This window comes from Poecilia reticulata, chromosome 18, assembly GCF_904066995.2.
Source record: "Poecilia reticulata chromosome 18, P_reticulata-male-v2, whole genome shotgun sequence".
Taxonomy (NCBI): Eukaryota; Metazoa; Chordata; class Actinopteri; order Cyprinodontiformes; family Poeciliidae; genus Poecilia; species Poecilia reticulata.
Window position 1 is genome coordinate 14,135,245 of NC_088847.1, and position 16,447 is coordinate 14,151,691.

The following is a 16,447-nucleotide window of genomic DNA, read 5'->3' on the forward strand; positions in this document are numbered from 1 at the left end:
CATGAAGGTTGAATAAAAAGCCAGCTGTAAGAATGTGACCCATTTTCTTCTTCTTCAGTTCTAATAATCATTTTAAACTTCTGACTGCTGTTACATAATCGTACTTTTTGCCACCTTCCAAAATTTGAACGTAGAGGAAAACTTACAAATATTTACATCCGTCGTCCCCTTCACATTTAGAGGACAAACGTAAGAGGCCGTTTTATTACAGAAGCGAACGTCCAATTTTAGCTTCTGTAGGAAAATAATTGAGTAAATCTGGACATAAGTTTTCTCTCTTTTATTCAACAACATATAAACAAAATATCTATCTTCCTTTGATGTTTCCTGTAACGTTACTACAGGGTATGCTGTGTACTGAACCCTTTTAATTATTCATGTGTTTAGATCTTTCCACTAGATTTGTTTGAAGACCCTCTGGCTTATTGTGCGTGGTTCGATGATTATGTCTCTATGATGAAGAAATTACAGTATAGCCCCGTTCACAGAATGCTCTGGGCTTTTCTTCACATCTCAATGTTTTGAATAATCAGGCAAATTTTAATATTCGACTAAGACAACCTATATAAACACCAACAAGAAAAAACAACCGACCTAGGAGGGAAGAATGGATGGTGTATGTGCGTCATGTGGCATACTTTTTTTTTTTTTTAATGCTTTATTTCTTTCAAATTGGACCTTTTTTTTAACCATTACTGGCCTGTTGGAAGTTGCCTCACGTCATCTCAAGTAGATTTAAGTCTTTACTTTGACTGGACCAGTACAAAACACTGGTTTTCTTTGAAGAAATTCACGGGTGAACTTGCGAGTGTCTTTGAACGGGAATCCTGACAGCAGATTGTTGAGAGCAAAAGTCAGCAGATACAACACGTTGTTTCCATCCTGGAGCAGCAAACAGCCTCAGACCATCAAACAACCGCAACCAGGTTTGACTGTGGGTTTAATACTCTTTTTGTGAAATGTGATAATTTTACACCAGATATAAAGGGACACACTTACCTTTTAAAAAGTTCCACTTTTGTCTCATAAGTCCACAGAAAAAAATTTCCCTCGAGGTCTTGAGTTGGGTTTGCATGTTGTTCTTGGTCAGCAGAGGTTTTGGCTGTGAACTTTGCCAAGTCTCTCCTAGTTGATTCATGAATCTTAATGTAAGCAGCTGAAGTCTGTGGTGCTTTAGATGTTCCGGCTTCTTGTAAACTCCTGGACGACCCAATATGTCCATGAGGTAACCTTGCTACCCCAGACATTTCTGAGAAGGTTTGCCATCATTCCATATTTTCTCTTATTTGTGGATTATGGCTCTTACTGTGGTTCACTGTCGTCTCAAAACCACTTCAATGGCTTTTTAACACTAACTGATATCAGTGGCTTTGTTTCTTAGCTGCTATTAAATTTATTTAGGTCAAAATAAGTTGCGTTTATGATCTTTCAGCCTAATTCATCTTGTAAGTGATTGCTTGATTCTTCACGTCAGGCAGGTAAAACTAAACCAAAATAGAGCGAAGGAATTATAATTTTTTTTTGTTGATAAATGACACCTGAATTTAGAAAGCGCTTTTTGTATTTACTCAAGTTCTCTTTGTCGAGCATTAAAACTAGATTAATGAACTGAAACATGAGAAAAAGGCAAAACGGGGAAAAAATGGTGAATTCTTTCTCAGACACTGTATAATTAAGGGAGTAACACAAACTCACTTCAGGTTTCAGATGACAAAAACACCTTATTTGATATCAGTTTGATTGATTGTGAGCTAACCTTTTTGCTCAAATTACAGCTGTTGCAGGAGTTGTTATAAAAAATAAAAAAAATGAAACGCTAATTTCAGCTGTAAAGAAAATCAGACAACTTCATTTGGCTTCCAGCTGAGTCAGTCTTATCATTTCCAATCCGTTTGACACGACAGCAAACAATGGCTTCCAGTTCAGGCTGCAAATTGCTAAAAAAAAAATAAATAAAATCTGCTCCGACAGAGTATTAGGAGCCACAGAGCTCGTAAAGCCTTCAGCATATTACGTCACTAACAACTTCCATGTCAAATCCTGTGTTCATGTGTGGCTGGAGCAGCGTAGCGTGTGACGGAGGTACTGAACGTAGGCTAGTACCTCTGTCACATCTCCAATCCGTCCTGAACAGGTTGTCAGTTCGTCATATTTATCTGAGGCAGTCTCCTATCATTTGTTGTGTTTTTTAAAGCAAAATGTAGTTTGTATTTTTATTTATTTGTGTGAAGGGCTAACCCTCTGCCTGACGGTGGTCCTGCTGTGGCGGCCTCATAACTGCCTGCTCATATTTTTCCCTCTTGGGTTCTGAAGCTCCACAGAAAATTGAAGCCAGTCATGTGTGGCAGCATCATATCCACAAGACTCCGAGGATTTCCGCCTTTCACCAAAATTTACTTCCTTTAGTAATGAGAAGGAGAACCTAAATTGCTTCTTCAGACGCATCTTGAATAGCTGCATATATATAATATACCAATAAAACATGCTTTCTATAAAAGCCAGATGCCAACTCCCTCACATGGTGCCCTGTGCACTTTGTGAAAAAAAAGCCCTGACATCTTCAATGTTTATTATAGTAGAAAATCTCATCTGGAAACTCTAGAATAATCCCACTTTTAATTTAAGTACATTTATTTTCAAGCACTTATGCTAAATGATTATTCGCACCAAATCAAAACTTGCACAATTATTGGCTTACAGGTTCCTGTTTCAAGAATACATACCGTATTTTCTGGACTATAGAGCGCACCTAACTATAAGCCGCACCCACAAAGTTTTAAAAAAAAAAACAAAAAAACTGGAAACGTACATGTATAAGCCGCACCGGGCTTTAGCTGGTGGTATTGCCACCAGCTCTCGGTTTTCCACAAGGGCGTCTGAACCAAGGATTCGTTCACGCCAAGCTTACGTGCAGCGGCTATCGATCTGTACTTCAACGTAAAAGCTACATCATATGAGTTTGAAGACATTTCTCCGTCGTACCTGCTGCTAGCATGTGCTTGTTCTAAGTGAAAATCACCACTTTCTTCTTTGATTTCAAATTTTGACTTCCTGCTAGAGAGCCCTCTGGTGGTTGAAGAAAAATCAGCAGATAAGCTGCACCGGACTATAATTTGCATGGTTCAAAACTTGGGGGGGAAAGTAGCTGCATATAGTCTGAAAAATACGGTATTTATCTCTTTACCCGCACAGTGAGGAAGAAGGTCAGAGGTCCAGAGTTTGTCACACAGTCAAGGGCAGCAAAGTGTGGCATCTCCAGGTCACTAAATCTTCATAGAAACCTTCATGTCTACCTTTCGAAATGTTTGTTTGGGTGGAAAACAAGGAGAAAAAAGCTGCTTTTTTACATACAATTAAAACATAACTGAGTGCAGTTTGATAAAAATTAACAAGAGGTTTGTCTTTAGCTCTGAGCTATACCTAGATGTCAGGTTATTCTTTACAGCCACAAACATCATAGGAGGACGTGATGTAAATCAATGACATACAAGTGGGTTACTACCTTAGTCATGGCGTTAGTAAAGTAAAGTGGAGGATCTCTTAAGCTGTTGACCTTTTTCTCTTCTAAATGCCATGCAAACCTACATAGCATCCAATAATAATTGGGTAATAATCCAAAACCAACAGCTGTATCAACACATTACAGGTTCACCACCAGCTATGACGTTTCTTGAAAACAAACTCTTTATTTTACTCAGATTACATTTCAGATCTGCCTGAGACAGAAAGCCACAGTTCTAAAAGCTCAAACTCATAGACACGTCAGGTATGAAACGTCTCGAAGGAAAAACGGCTCACTTTGTTTGTGTACCTGTACCTGAAGCAAATACATCTGAAATCTAGCCCTCCATCCAGAACGTACTCGCTATTACAATAGATGTTGTTCTCAGCTGTTTGAAGTTGTAAGATTTGCGAACAGGCATGGCTTCCACTCAATACTCGTGAATTTTTACTTGGTTACAAAGTAACTTCGAGATATATTTTTGGAGTTAATGTTTTTCAAAACAGGGATCCCAAGCGGGTTTCTTTATCATTTCTTTCCATCTGGTAAATTTACTCGCTAGAACAACCTAACTTTCCTTACTTTTTTTCATTTGGATGTTGAGCCAAAATGGAAAAGAAAAACTCTGGAGTCCTAATCCAAAATTTTACAGCATACCCCTTTAAACCGTTAGCATTTTGGAGAATCCAGTTGATAGTTCGAATCTGAGATCCATGTTCATAAAGTGGACAAACGGTGTTCTTACTGAGAGGGTATTTTAAATCATCTCTGTTAGCCTTGCAAATAATTTTTTCTTCTTTTTTGTTTCTTCAGGTGTTCAAGAGTAATCAATAAATTTCATTACTTTGCACCACTTGCAGCTTCCGTCCTCACAGCGGGGTAGGCTCATGCAAAAAAGAATAGAAAGAAAAAGCATCAAAAGCTTTTTGGTTACAAAAAACGGCGACAGATTTCCCTGCTGTCTCCTATCACACTTCCCACCCGTCACAATTACACGTGGCGAGGAGCGGTTTTATTTTTGTAGATTTTTTGGACATGAATCTCCGGTGGCTGCGAATAGCAGTTGGAACAACAGCAGATGGGATCGTAATCCGTTACAAATGGCTCTTAGCTGCGTACATGCGCGCTCACCCACAGGACGAAAACGTGGCGTTTTTGAGTGGGGAATTCAGTTTCTCCTCATTCTGGCCCACAGGGGCTCCGGGGAATATTGGATTATGGTGCAGCCAGAACCGACATCAAACCTGTTGCGCCGAAAGGTCACCGACACATATGGCGGCACTCCGTAACAGAAACCGAATGCCTTCTTTGTTAAGTCAGTTTTATGTCAACTAGGCCTGGTTGAGTCAGTGTTTTGCTTTCATGTAACAGCAGACCATGCAGTTACATTTATCCACCCATCCTTGATTTGTTTTTTTCTTGCACTCAGAAGAGTTCCCAATATCTGACGTCTTCGTGGGGGGACTTTGACCGAGTTCAAATACCTGAACTAACTCCGCATATCTGCAGACAGAGCTATGATGTTGTTGGGGATTAAAAAAGAAACCAACAACAAACATACGGCAACAAAAAAACAGGGGGTAAGAATACATCTACCCTACACCTCACTGCCCCTATTTCTACCCTACCGCTGTCGCCCTGGACGTCAACCTGACCACCAAATATCTGATTTTTGCCTTGATATTAACTATAAACGCGTCTTAATGTGCAAAACACACAGTCACGAGATATGGACCTCGGCTGAAAGGACGAGATTCAGAATCAAAGCAGCTGGACAGACGAGCCCAGTGGTACGACTGGCCTAAGCTCGAGTTGTAAGATGAAGAGCTGCGTCATCGGGGAATAGCTCGGTGAAGAGCGCCCGTTTCCCCTCGTAGAAATGAGTACGCTGTGGTGATGTAGACGTCTGATCGGGATTTCTTCTGGGCATCTCACTTTTGGTTTGCCCAATATCACGTCTTGTCTGGGTAAACCTTGGGAAGAAATGTAGCGTAACCACATCCCCTCTATATAAACAAGAAATAAAGTCATGCTAGCATTTTCCAAGCAATTTATTCACCACTACTGTGCATGTTTCAGTATCACACCAGGTGACATTATGGGTTATCTATCTTTTATTTTTGCACAACAGCAAACAGATTAAGCAGAATAAGGATATGTACTGCACTTTGCCAAATCCAGAAGCAGCAGAAAATAACAGAGGTAGTTTTTTTTTTTTTTTCTTAAATAAAATACCTTCAAAGTAAATTTATGTTTCTTAGCAGTTTAGGGTCATTGTGAAAGTTATGACCTTGATTGCGCGTCATAAAAACATTTTATTATATCCAAGTGAACATAATGGTCAGTGCCTCTCAAAGCTAAACACAGAGCATATTTCAGTGTCGGAGACTAACGTATTATGTTAATGTCATCATCAGTCAGGGTGATGTATCGCCGTGACAACACTCAAGGCCCCCCAGCCTGACCATTGCAGTTTTAAAGTATGTTTACAGCAGGAATCATGAAAAATTCAACAGTTTGACGTTGGCAAACTGTTGCCAACGTCAACAGTTTGGAGGAAACTGGATAGCAAAAGGAATACCTTTAAAATTTAAGATTATGGTTTCTATGCACACACACACAAAAAAAACCTTACACATTAGTCCCGTTGTGCAATATGTGGTGGTTAAAATGCCAGCAGAGTGTGGCGTCTCACACAAGAACTGGATTAGCGAAATGGCCCAGCAGTTTTTAAGAGTGTGCAAACTTAGTTTTCATCATTTAATTTGAATCATTTTAACAAAGAGGAGCAATCAAGGTTTGGTTACGCTTCCAAAATGACAACCAAGTTTCATTTTTAAGAAAGAGTCAACAAGAAAGAGCTGAAGCTGTGTATATAAGTTGGCATATTCAAAACTGCCAATCAGGTCCATGTAAACATGAATTCAGTTTCAGAATTAAAACTGAACTTTAATGTTACTAAGGTGTGAAAGTATGAGGGTTTTGAAAGCAGGTTCTGTTGAAAGGTTATCTATCGACTACCTTCAGTAGATGCCTCTCCTGTTGTCTTTATGTGGCATAAATACAGAATAATTAGTTCTGGAAGCTGAAGTGAAGCTAAAGTTAAAGCCAAAGTCCTGCAACTTTTAGACGTGTCCCTGAATAAAATGAGGCCTGGAGTCATAGATGGCTGTCCTACACCAAAGTTTTGCCGTCTTTGATTAACATCAATCTCAAAAACATCAAATAAATTCTTAAAAGGTGCATTTTGTTGACCCTTGAGCCGCCACGCTTTCATTAGATTTCACTTCTACTTGCAACGACAAATATCTACATGTAAGAAACAGAGGTTGGCGCCGCCAATAATCTCCTTGGACAAAATACACTGCGAAAAAGAATAAAGTGCAACTGTGTGACATTAAAGTGCAGCAGTGTAAAAGTTAGAAATATTTACAAATCTTTACTTCCACATCTCTTTTTACTGTAAATAATGATTTGCTCTGTTGTAAATAACTGCGCTGTAGGTTGTTGTGACATTTTTGAGATCGTGGTCGTCTTAAAAGTCTCAGCTGCTTCATCCTGATTATTTAGATTTAAAATAACCGAAGACTGAAGGAGAATTGTTTAATGCAGGTAAGATATTGTCTGCTAATAACATCTTCACAGAACCTCCCATCAAAAAAAATGTGAGATTAGTCCTTTAAACTTTTTCCATTTGTAGAGGTATTATCTGCTCTCTTGAGAAGGTTTTAGATTTATTTAGTCATATATTAGAAAAAAACAGCATGTGATGGAAAGGCTTTTTCAACAAGCATTTCTTAGCACAGTAAACCTCATTTGCTGTTCAAAACATGAAGCTTAACATTAGGGATTGACCCCACTTGTTACTTCACAACAAAATCCAACATCCCTGTAATGACAAATTGACAAATTGTTTTAACACTTTCCTCAGATTGACCAAATTGTGTAACATATGGGAATCTGGTTAATGCTAAAACAAAACAACCTGTTGCTTCTATTTTTCTTGCAACACACTTGACCACTGGTTATACCTCATTTATCAGACACTAAGTTATAAACTACACTTCCCAAAACGTCAAGTTGTTCTTTAAAGTGTCGCTGTCTTAATGAGGATAATCACTTTGTGCTTCCTTCATGCATTTTTGCACTCCTTAATTAAAGCCTTGAATAAAACTGTTGGGATGATTTAATAACAATAGGCAAAAATGGGGGAGCTCCAAAACAAAAGCACAAACTGAAAATGACTTGTGGCTTGTTATCTACTTATTTTACCTTTTAGCTGCCACATAATGTTATCTTTTCTGGATTTAGAGGGGTGGGGTGGTGGTGGGGTTGTATTGAAAATACCCCTCTACAGCATTACAGCTCAGACATAAAGGACGGCTCCACTCAATAATCAGATCAGGAAGTTCTGTTAAGAGTGATGAAAATATACAGCATGTCGCTCCTGCAGCCAGTTCAGGGTGTGCACTTCCATGAAAGACGCGATACTGGACAATAAGATTTAACGAAGAGCAAAACACAATCCATCAGGTTTTCCCTTTCAGGCCTAGAAGGACTTCTTCCACGACTTGCAGAGGATTTTCTGAAAGGCACGCCTGAAGTCCCGGTTGAAGATGGTGTAAATGGCCGGGTTGAGGGAACTGTTGCAGTAGCCGATCCAGAAGAAGAACTTGAACAGCGGGAGGGGGATCTTACACGAGTCTCCGCAAATCCCGTACAGGCTGTAGCTGAAGAAAAAGGGGAACCAGCACACCACGAACACCCCCATGACCACAGCCAGGACGAACGTAAACCTCTTCTCTCGCGCCTGGGAGACCTTCTTCCTGGCGAACGAGCTCCGGCGACACTTCCTCCTGGAGACGAAGAGGTCCACGGACTTGTTGCTGACCCCGGAGATGCGAATTGGGAGAGAGCTTTTCTTCTGGCCACCCACAGGGGCTCTCTGGGAGTGGGGTTTGTGACCTTTGCCCTCAGAGGAGGAGCTCTCCTCCATGTCGGCCTCCTCAGTCTGTGGACCCGTGGTGACTGTGCGTTGGCTGGGTGTGGGAGGGCACTGGCAGTGGCCGTTCTCCCCCTCCCCGTGGAAAGGCGAAGACGGCTTGCTCAGTCCGTTCTCAGTTTGTGTGACGCCATCCGGTCTGGGGTTCTTCCCCGACACACTCCTGGTTCTGGTTTTGGCCACCTGGTATATCCTGATGTACACCAGGATCATTATCAAGCAGGGCGCGAAGAAGGAGGCAGTGCTGGAGGAGAGGATGTACCAGGTGTCGTCGTTCAGCTCGCACTGAGGCTGAGAGCCGAGCTCCTTGTTGCTGTCGACAGACATGAGCGGAGGGGAGGAGATGAAGGCAGAGATCAGCCACACGATCAGGATGATGCACTTGATGCGCTTCGGAGTCCGCTTCAAGTTGTACTCGACAGCCTGCGTAACGGACCAGTACCGGTCCAGGCTGATTGCGCACAGGTGCACGATGGAGGAGGTGCAGAACAGCACGTCCAAAGCCAGATAGATGCCGCACCAAACTTTCCCGAAATACCAGTAGCCCATGAGTTCATTGGCCAGAGAGAAGGGCATCACCAGAGTGGCGACCAGGACGTCCGCGGTGGCCAGAGACACCAGGAACAGGTTCTGGGGGGCTTTCAGCGCCCTGCTCGTTAGCACGGCGATGACCACCAGAATGTTCCCAACTACGGTGAAAAGAATCAGAAAACTTACGAGAGCGGCGATGCCGGCTATCGCGGCCAGAGAGTAGCCGCTGTCGGGGCTCCAGGAGGAATTCAGCTGGACCACCGTGAACGCGTCCATCCCGCTGGCGTTCTGCGACTCCATGCTGGGTGAACGGTCGGGATCAACTCACCGTCCAGCTCCTCTAGCAACACGGGAGTCCATCAGTAACGCACGGCTCCGACGCAGGTCTACCAAATCTGACGAGACAGGCGCGCGCCAGTAGACCCCCGGTTAGGGCGCAGCGTGCAGCTCTGACTGTCCGCCTCATCGGAGGATAACGCGCGTTGAGAGGACGTGTCCGCTGCATGTTGGAGGACGCGTGCAGCGCGTGCCATGCCTCCTCCGGCTCGTGAGGCGCTGAGCAGCGTCCAGCCGCAGCTCTGCCTCCTGCAGCACGGTGCGCTCTCGCTCCCAATAATGCCCCATGTGTTCTCATAAAAAAAAAAAAAAAACCTCAGCCGCCGCCCCTCCCTCCGCACATTGATTTCCCGTTTGTGACACGAAATAAACGCTAAATTTCCCTCAAATTGCACATTTTAACTAAAAAAAAAAACATGTCCAAAATTTTACATGAACGCTAATAATAACTGTAAAAACAGCCACACTCTTAACAAATCCCCAGAAGCAGATCTCCTCTTTTTCTTACAACAAGCATCCACTTCACTGGAGGTCAGTGTTGCAGCGCTCAAAACCAAGTGTTTCCCCTCAGAGAGCCGATCTTGCCAAAGTCAGCGGGAGTAAGACTTTAGACAGAGTCTTACTCAGGCCGAGATGAGGACTGGAGGTCCTGGAGCTTTTCGCTGGAGCCGGTTGTTTTGTTTTTTTAGGGAGGGAGGAGATGATGGGAGATCATCAAGGTGAGAGAGGCTCGCGGCGTCGCTGCGTAAAAAAGAAAAAAGAAAAAAAACAGGAGCAGGAAGACAGATCGGCGCTTTTCAGCCCCCGTTGCGCACATTCACATGGATCAGATGGATCAGCCGCGCTCACACGGCGGAGCGCCTGTTTGTTTTTGTTTTTCTTTTCAGATGTGGTGAGATGTTTTGGAGGATGTGCAGCATCTGTTTTATATCCGGCAGGCTGAAGATCCCGGCTGTCATCAGCATCTGTTCTGTTCGATCATCGGGTTAAGATTTATTTAGTTGTTTACTTACTCTTGCAATCCTTTTTTTTCCCGTTATTTCATTATTTTTTTATTTATATGTTTTTACATTTACTTGTACTTTTTGAGTCATTTATTGAATTATTTATTCTTTCAGCTCTTATATGCGCTTTACAATAAAATGTAACTTTTGCTTTTTTAGTTGATTCTTTGTCATTTGTAAACTTTATTTGTGAAAAAAATAATTCTTTTTCAAGTCCATATCATAGTTTGTAAGTATTTATTTATATTTTAAATTGGTATTATCAACTTCCAACTTTTTCCTGACAATACCATTTATTAGATTTAGCTCAAATGGAGATGCCAATAATTGTGCCACAATTAATTTAATTAGAAACTTTTTTTTTTTTAGCATGGGATTCTCCTCTCCCCACCTCCCCCACACACACAATCCATGCTAGAGTTGCCAAGAAGTGTATGATATAAAAACACACCATATAAATTAAACACAGATTGATGTTTTAAAGCCTTTATTTTTGTTCGTTATGATCCTTTTCTGCTTACAGACAATGAAAACATGACACTTACAATCAGAATATTATAAAAGACAAACAATTAAGCACATGAGTAATGTAGAAATGTTAAAAGTATGTTTAATACCTGCTTCAGACCCGACTGTACGTTTCTTAAAAACAGGTTGATGCTTCCCAGCTATAGGTTAGGTCTCATGTCACGAACATTTCCCTCATTGTTTTCCAAACAGCAACACAGCAGAGTTACTGCGTTTTTCTCTCCTTCTTTTTTTGAACCTGCTGCCTTTTGTTTTGCATTGGTGTGCACCTCCTGAATAGCAATGCCAGTCAAGCCAATGAAAGTTTCAAAACATTATAAGTTGCACTGGTTTCCGGTTGTTACTCTCCATATTGTGCTCATCTCTCCTTGTTGATTGTTACCAGAGGGTGTAAAGGCGCCGATACGTTTTTCTCTCCATGCACACAATCCATCTGATTGTAAGAAGTTTAACCTCTAATGGTGCTTTTATGGACTTTTCTTGATCGCTATTAGCTTCTTTTTTGGGGGCGGGGGGATCTACCAGAGGCTCTTTGTGTCTTTCAGGATAAACGCTAAGACTTACTGTGGAAAAAGGTGCTGACTCATACCTGGCTGAAGATGTACGTAGAAAGCTCAGATGATGTATGGACTCGGATCATATTCCTTTGAGGAATGATGTTTTTGTTACAGATGCGTATATGCGGGGGAAATACATTATTCTATGCAGGAAATGCTGTTTGTGGCCCATAACGTCATTTTGATTCGACTTTTCCCGTAAGATATTTTTTCATTTCATGCAAAATAAAGGAGTGTGAGTTAGGAAGTTTTTATTGGTTTGCCAGCTTTATTGCACAACAATAAAATATCACAGAAACTCTGCCTCTTTATTTGAACCCCCGATCCACCGGTGCTCCATGTTAAAACCTCCTTTTTCCTTTAACTTTTTTGCCAAAATGGCTCTTAATGTCATGAGGTTTAAAGAGGACCCGAGCGCAGAACTCTGGTAAAAATGAGAATTTTAATAAGAAGACTTGCAGAACACAAGGGAGACGGGGATAGTAAAAAGAGAAGCCGGCAATAAAAACGAGCCAGAAACTATAAGAGGCTTAAATACAGTGTGATTGTTGAGAGAGGCAGGTGGTCAATGACAAAGAGGAAGTAGAGAAAGGAAGAGAGAGGGGGAACAGGTAGACTGGAGGAAAGATGAATAATTAACACTAGGGAGCTGAACGATGCTCGAAGAAACGGCGAGAAAGAATCCCACTGATCGAATACAACTAAATCCAAATGTGCAAAGAGCAGAACACGAGAATAAATACAGAAACCGAAATGCAAAGGGATTGAACCAATGTGGAGAGATCTTAATGAATACGGGGACCTGAACAGAACGTGGCTAAACCTCTTAAGAAACAACACAAACACAATAGAAGCCAAACCCAAACATCCAAGAGTCGTAACATTTTACTCCTTTGGTGCAGAAATTGCTGGTGCTTTTCCATGGCTTGCAGAGGCTCTTCTGAAAGGCTCGGTTGCAGATGGTGTAGATAGTTGGGTTAGTTGGCAGTAACTAATCCAGAAGAAGAATCTGGAGAGCAGGTCTGAGATCTTGGATCATGTGATACACACCTCATGGCTTCGGGTTCTTTGGTTTGGAAGCCTATTTGACACATTAAGGTTCATCCTGATACATACCTCTTCAAAGATCAACCAACCCCAAAGCAACTTTTTTCTTTTTTAAAGGTAAATCATATAAATAGGACCTTAACGCTCCTGTCTTGATGTTTCTTTACAAATTGTGACGTTTTTGTGTGAACTTGTTTAAATTTGCAACATTTTGTTATATCTGACTCAGTGCTGCCCTCTTTGGGTTGAACCGTGGAAAATAAGACAGGTGGATTTTTTATAATCATCTGCTCAAACCCACACAGCTATATTTCATTTTCTTTCACAGGTAGAGGCCAGCAGTAGCTCTGCCACACCCTAAGAGAGAGGTAAGATTATTCCAGTGAATTATTTTAACCACTATATTTCATTTAAGTTTAATAGAATTAACAGAATAGTGAAAAGAAATGTGTAAATGTAATTTACAGACTGATCTGCAGCAGGATACGATAGATCAATGGCAGCAAGTGCAGCCACAGACGTCGATAAAAGTAAAAGTAAGTCTGTTTCACTCATTACAGAGAATCTGGAAATTATTCACAGCGCTTCACTTTTTTCACATTTTGTATGTATATTTTTTCATACAGTTGTCTGAAATCAATCTTTTTTCCTCAAAAGTCTACAAACAAATACCCAATAATGACAATGTGGTGACCGAATTGTTTGGAGGCACTAATCTGTAGGCCTCCATCACTGGTAAGTGATGTAAGTTTGAAATCACCAGGACTCTTCCTGCAGCAGGCCGGCCGTATGAACATCATGCTAGAAGAATTTCTGTGTATAATTTTGTGGAAAAAGGTTATCTTAATACAATTTGGAATAAGAAAATAACATAACAAAATGTGGAAAAACTGAAGCCAATACTTTCCAGATGCACTGTAATCCCAACATTTGGAATTTGCTATTTTCATAACTGTGGTACAAATCTAGTCTTTTTTTTTCTTGTTTTAGCTGATGCTGATCTCATCATTGTATTATTTGGTGACACAAGTTCAGTTGAGACTGGAACAAAAAACATCTTAATTAACCAAGATGAGCACACAGAGTTTTCATCCAAGCTGTACGACTTGTGTGGTCGACACATATCTGTTATTAACCTAATTGGCCTGCGAGACATTAAAGAAATAACTCTAGATAAGGGAATCAATGCCTTTCTTTTACTGATCTCGTATGGCCACCATGTGAGTCAATACAAATCAGGGCTGCAGTGGTTGGAAAAAACTTTTGGGAGAGGAGCAATTTATTATTTGATGACAGTTTTGACTCATAATTCAGGCGAAAAATATGAAGATGCATTTAAAGACCTGAAAGTTTGTGACAGTTTTGTTGAAAAGAGATACCACACATGTACTAGGAGTATGTCCGTCTCAGAGGAGATAGCAGAGCTGCTGCTAAAAATACAGACGATGGAGGCTGATTACAATCCATCCTGCTTTACTGGACTCACATGTGGTGGAAATAAAGAGCAAAATAAGGATTTGGAGCTAGAATCTGCGGGACACAACTTGAGTTACTCATTTGGTGCGTTTTCACAGCTGTGAAATGTCAATGTTAAATTTATTTATATAGCACTTAAAAAAACTGCACCATGATAAAATAAGTTGATGAAAAGAAAAATAATACGAAAAAAATAGTAAAAAGAGCGAGTCAGACGCCGTCCTGACTGTTGCCTTGCAGCAAGAACCTTCTTACTGCAAGGCAACAGGTCTACCAACCACTGTGCATCATGGCCTTCTTTAATAAATATTTTAACTTATATCTTTGTGGTGTGGTCCATTTAAGTTAATATGTTAACTGAAGTTCAGAAGCAGGGCCACATCCAGATCACACCTCTAATTATATGTAATTATCTAATTTCATCCCTTCCATCCATTTTCTCACACCCTTATCCAGGGGTGAAAGTAGAGGGGTAGGGTAGGGTACTGCGTACCCCTAAAAGATTTAGCGGGGTTACGCAGTACCTGCAAGAGAGAGGAGCGGCTGTCAGCTGTAAAAAATCAATGGGTTCACTGTGCAGCTGTGAGTGATTAGTTTTTCAAGAACAATCTAAAACACGACTTAATCAGTTAATAAATCGCCCCCTCCACCCCATTTCATATTGTTTCTGAACTGTTCTTTGCTAGAGCAACCCAACACGTCGATCGCGGAAGGTTTTGAGTCGATCTCGGCATTAGGTGACAAACTGATCGCCGCCAGGAGGCTGAGAGCAGCACGTCCTCCTCTGACTCCTTATCAAAACGTTCATAACTTTATTAAAGAACAACAACAAAAAAAGTCAGCAAAACGTGTTTAAATTAATGACCCAACAAAAATAATAATCCCAATAATTATTGTTTCAACAAGGTGTTGCGCAATTCTGTGCGTTTTGGTTCCATTATCAAAATAGCAGAGCAGGAGTTTAAAATTGACTAATCAACCACCGCTGTGTTCATGAGAGGCTTATTAATGATTGTAAAAATAAATATCAAGCCTGAAAACCTGATATCGTATTGGACTAAATGTTTTAAACGTCATCTGTGCTCGGCACGAGGAACGAGCGGTTGCCACGGGTGATTTTAAACGACAAAAGGTTTGCATTAAATTATTATAAAATCATGCAAAGTTGGCACTTTTAATGTACTTTTAATGCAACTTTTAGAGCAACTTTGCATTAAAAGTGTCATTATTTACTGAACGACACTTCATGACAACTGTCATAAACATTCATAAAGACTTTTTTATGTCCGTGACAGGTCATGTTTTTGACAGTTTAAAACTTTAAAACTACTTTCACCCCTGAGTGTGTGCATATAACTGCTCAAAAAAATAAAGGGAACACTTAAACAACACAATATAACTCCAAGTAAATCAAACTTCTGTGAAATCAAACTGTCCACTTAGGAAGCAACACTGATTGACAACGGGGACCCTCGTCGGGTCAATCAGTGTTGCTTCCTAAGTGGACAGTTTGATTTCACAGAAGTTTGATTTACTTGGAGTTATATTGTGTTGTTTAAGTGTTCCCTTTATTTTTTTGAGCAGTATATATATATATATATATATATATATATATATATATATATATATATATATCCATTTTCTTTCATCCTTGTCCCTCAGTGGGGTCGGGAGGGTTGCTGGTGCCCATCTCCAGCTAACGTTCCGGGCGAGAGGTGGGGTCACCCTGGACAGGTTGCCAGTCCGTCGCAGGGCAACACAGAGACACACAGGACACACAACCATGCACACACACACTCACACCTAGGGGCAATTTAGACAGACCAATTAACCTAGCAGTCATGTTTTTGGACATGTGGGAGGAAGCCGGAGTTCCCGGAGAGAACCCACCATGCACAGGGAGAACATGCAAACTCCATGCAGAAAGACCCTGGGAATCAAACGCAGGACCTTCTTGCTGCAAGGCAACAGCTCTACCAACTGCGCCACTGTGCATCATGCCTTCTTTTTTAAATCTCTAAACTCAATCCTTTCATCCCTTTGTCCTTTCATCCCTTTGTCCCTTCATTCTTGCATCCACTCATCCCCTCATTCCTTCATCCTTTCTTCAATAAATCTTTAAACTTCTATCTTGCTAGTGAATTGCTAATTTTTATCAATCCATCCATCCATTATAGCGAGAAGCTTCATGGTTTTGGCTCCTAGCATTCACACGTGTTACACGTTTCTTCACCCTCCCTTCTCTTCCAACTTTCGGGTTTCCTCAATCCCAGGGCATGTCGAAACTTTTTAAAAAACGTCTTTTTTACTGGGAGGGGAGCCTTTGCTTCAGCAATCTCTGGATCTTTCTCTTTTATCTCCTCAGAGAGCTGATGGTTCAGTGCATGTTGACGTTCGATTTCGGCCGTCGATGCATCCAGAGCTTCTTTATGCTTCACTTCATCTAAAAACAACTTGCGTTTTA

General features: G+C 41.0%; 1 protein-coding gene and 1 long non-coding RNA gene across 2 annotated transcripts in view; one reads left to right on the top strand and one right to left on the bottom strand.

Moving 5' to 3' along the window:
• The window catches only part of LOC108167224 (uncharacterized), a 74,408-nt gene extending 58,972 nt beyond the window's left edge, over positions 1 to 15,436 (top strand). The window contains exons 3-5 of the long non-coding RNA XR_001777593.2: positions 12,836 to 12,875; positions 12,975 to 13,043; positions 13,498 to 15,436. This is a non-coding gene — a long non-coding RNA (uncharacterized LOC108167224). The remainder of the gene's footprint in view (positions 1 to 12,835; positions 12,876 to 12,974; positions 13,044 to 13,497) is intronic.
• Positions 5,536 to 9,988, bottom strand: LOC103480445 (alpha-2 adrenergic receptor-like). Its single transcript, XM_008435394.3, has one exon. The coding sequence runs from the start codon at positions 9,333 to 9,335 to the stop codon at positions 8,052 to 8,054; it is 1,284 nt and encodes a 427-aa protein (XP_008433616.1). The 5' UTR covers positions 9,336 to 9,988; the 3' UTR covers positions 5,536 to 8,051.
• Positions 15,437 to 16,447: the final 1,011 nt, after the last annotated feature.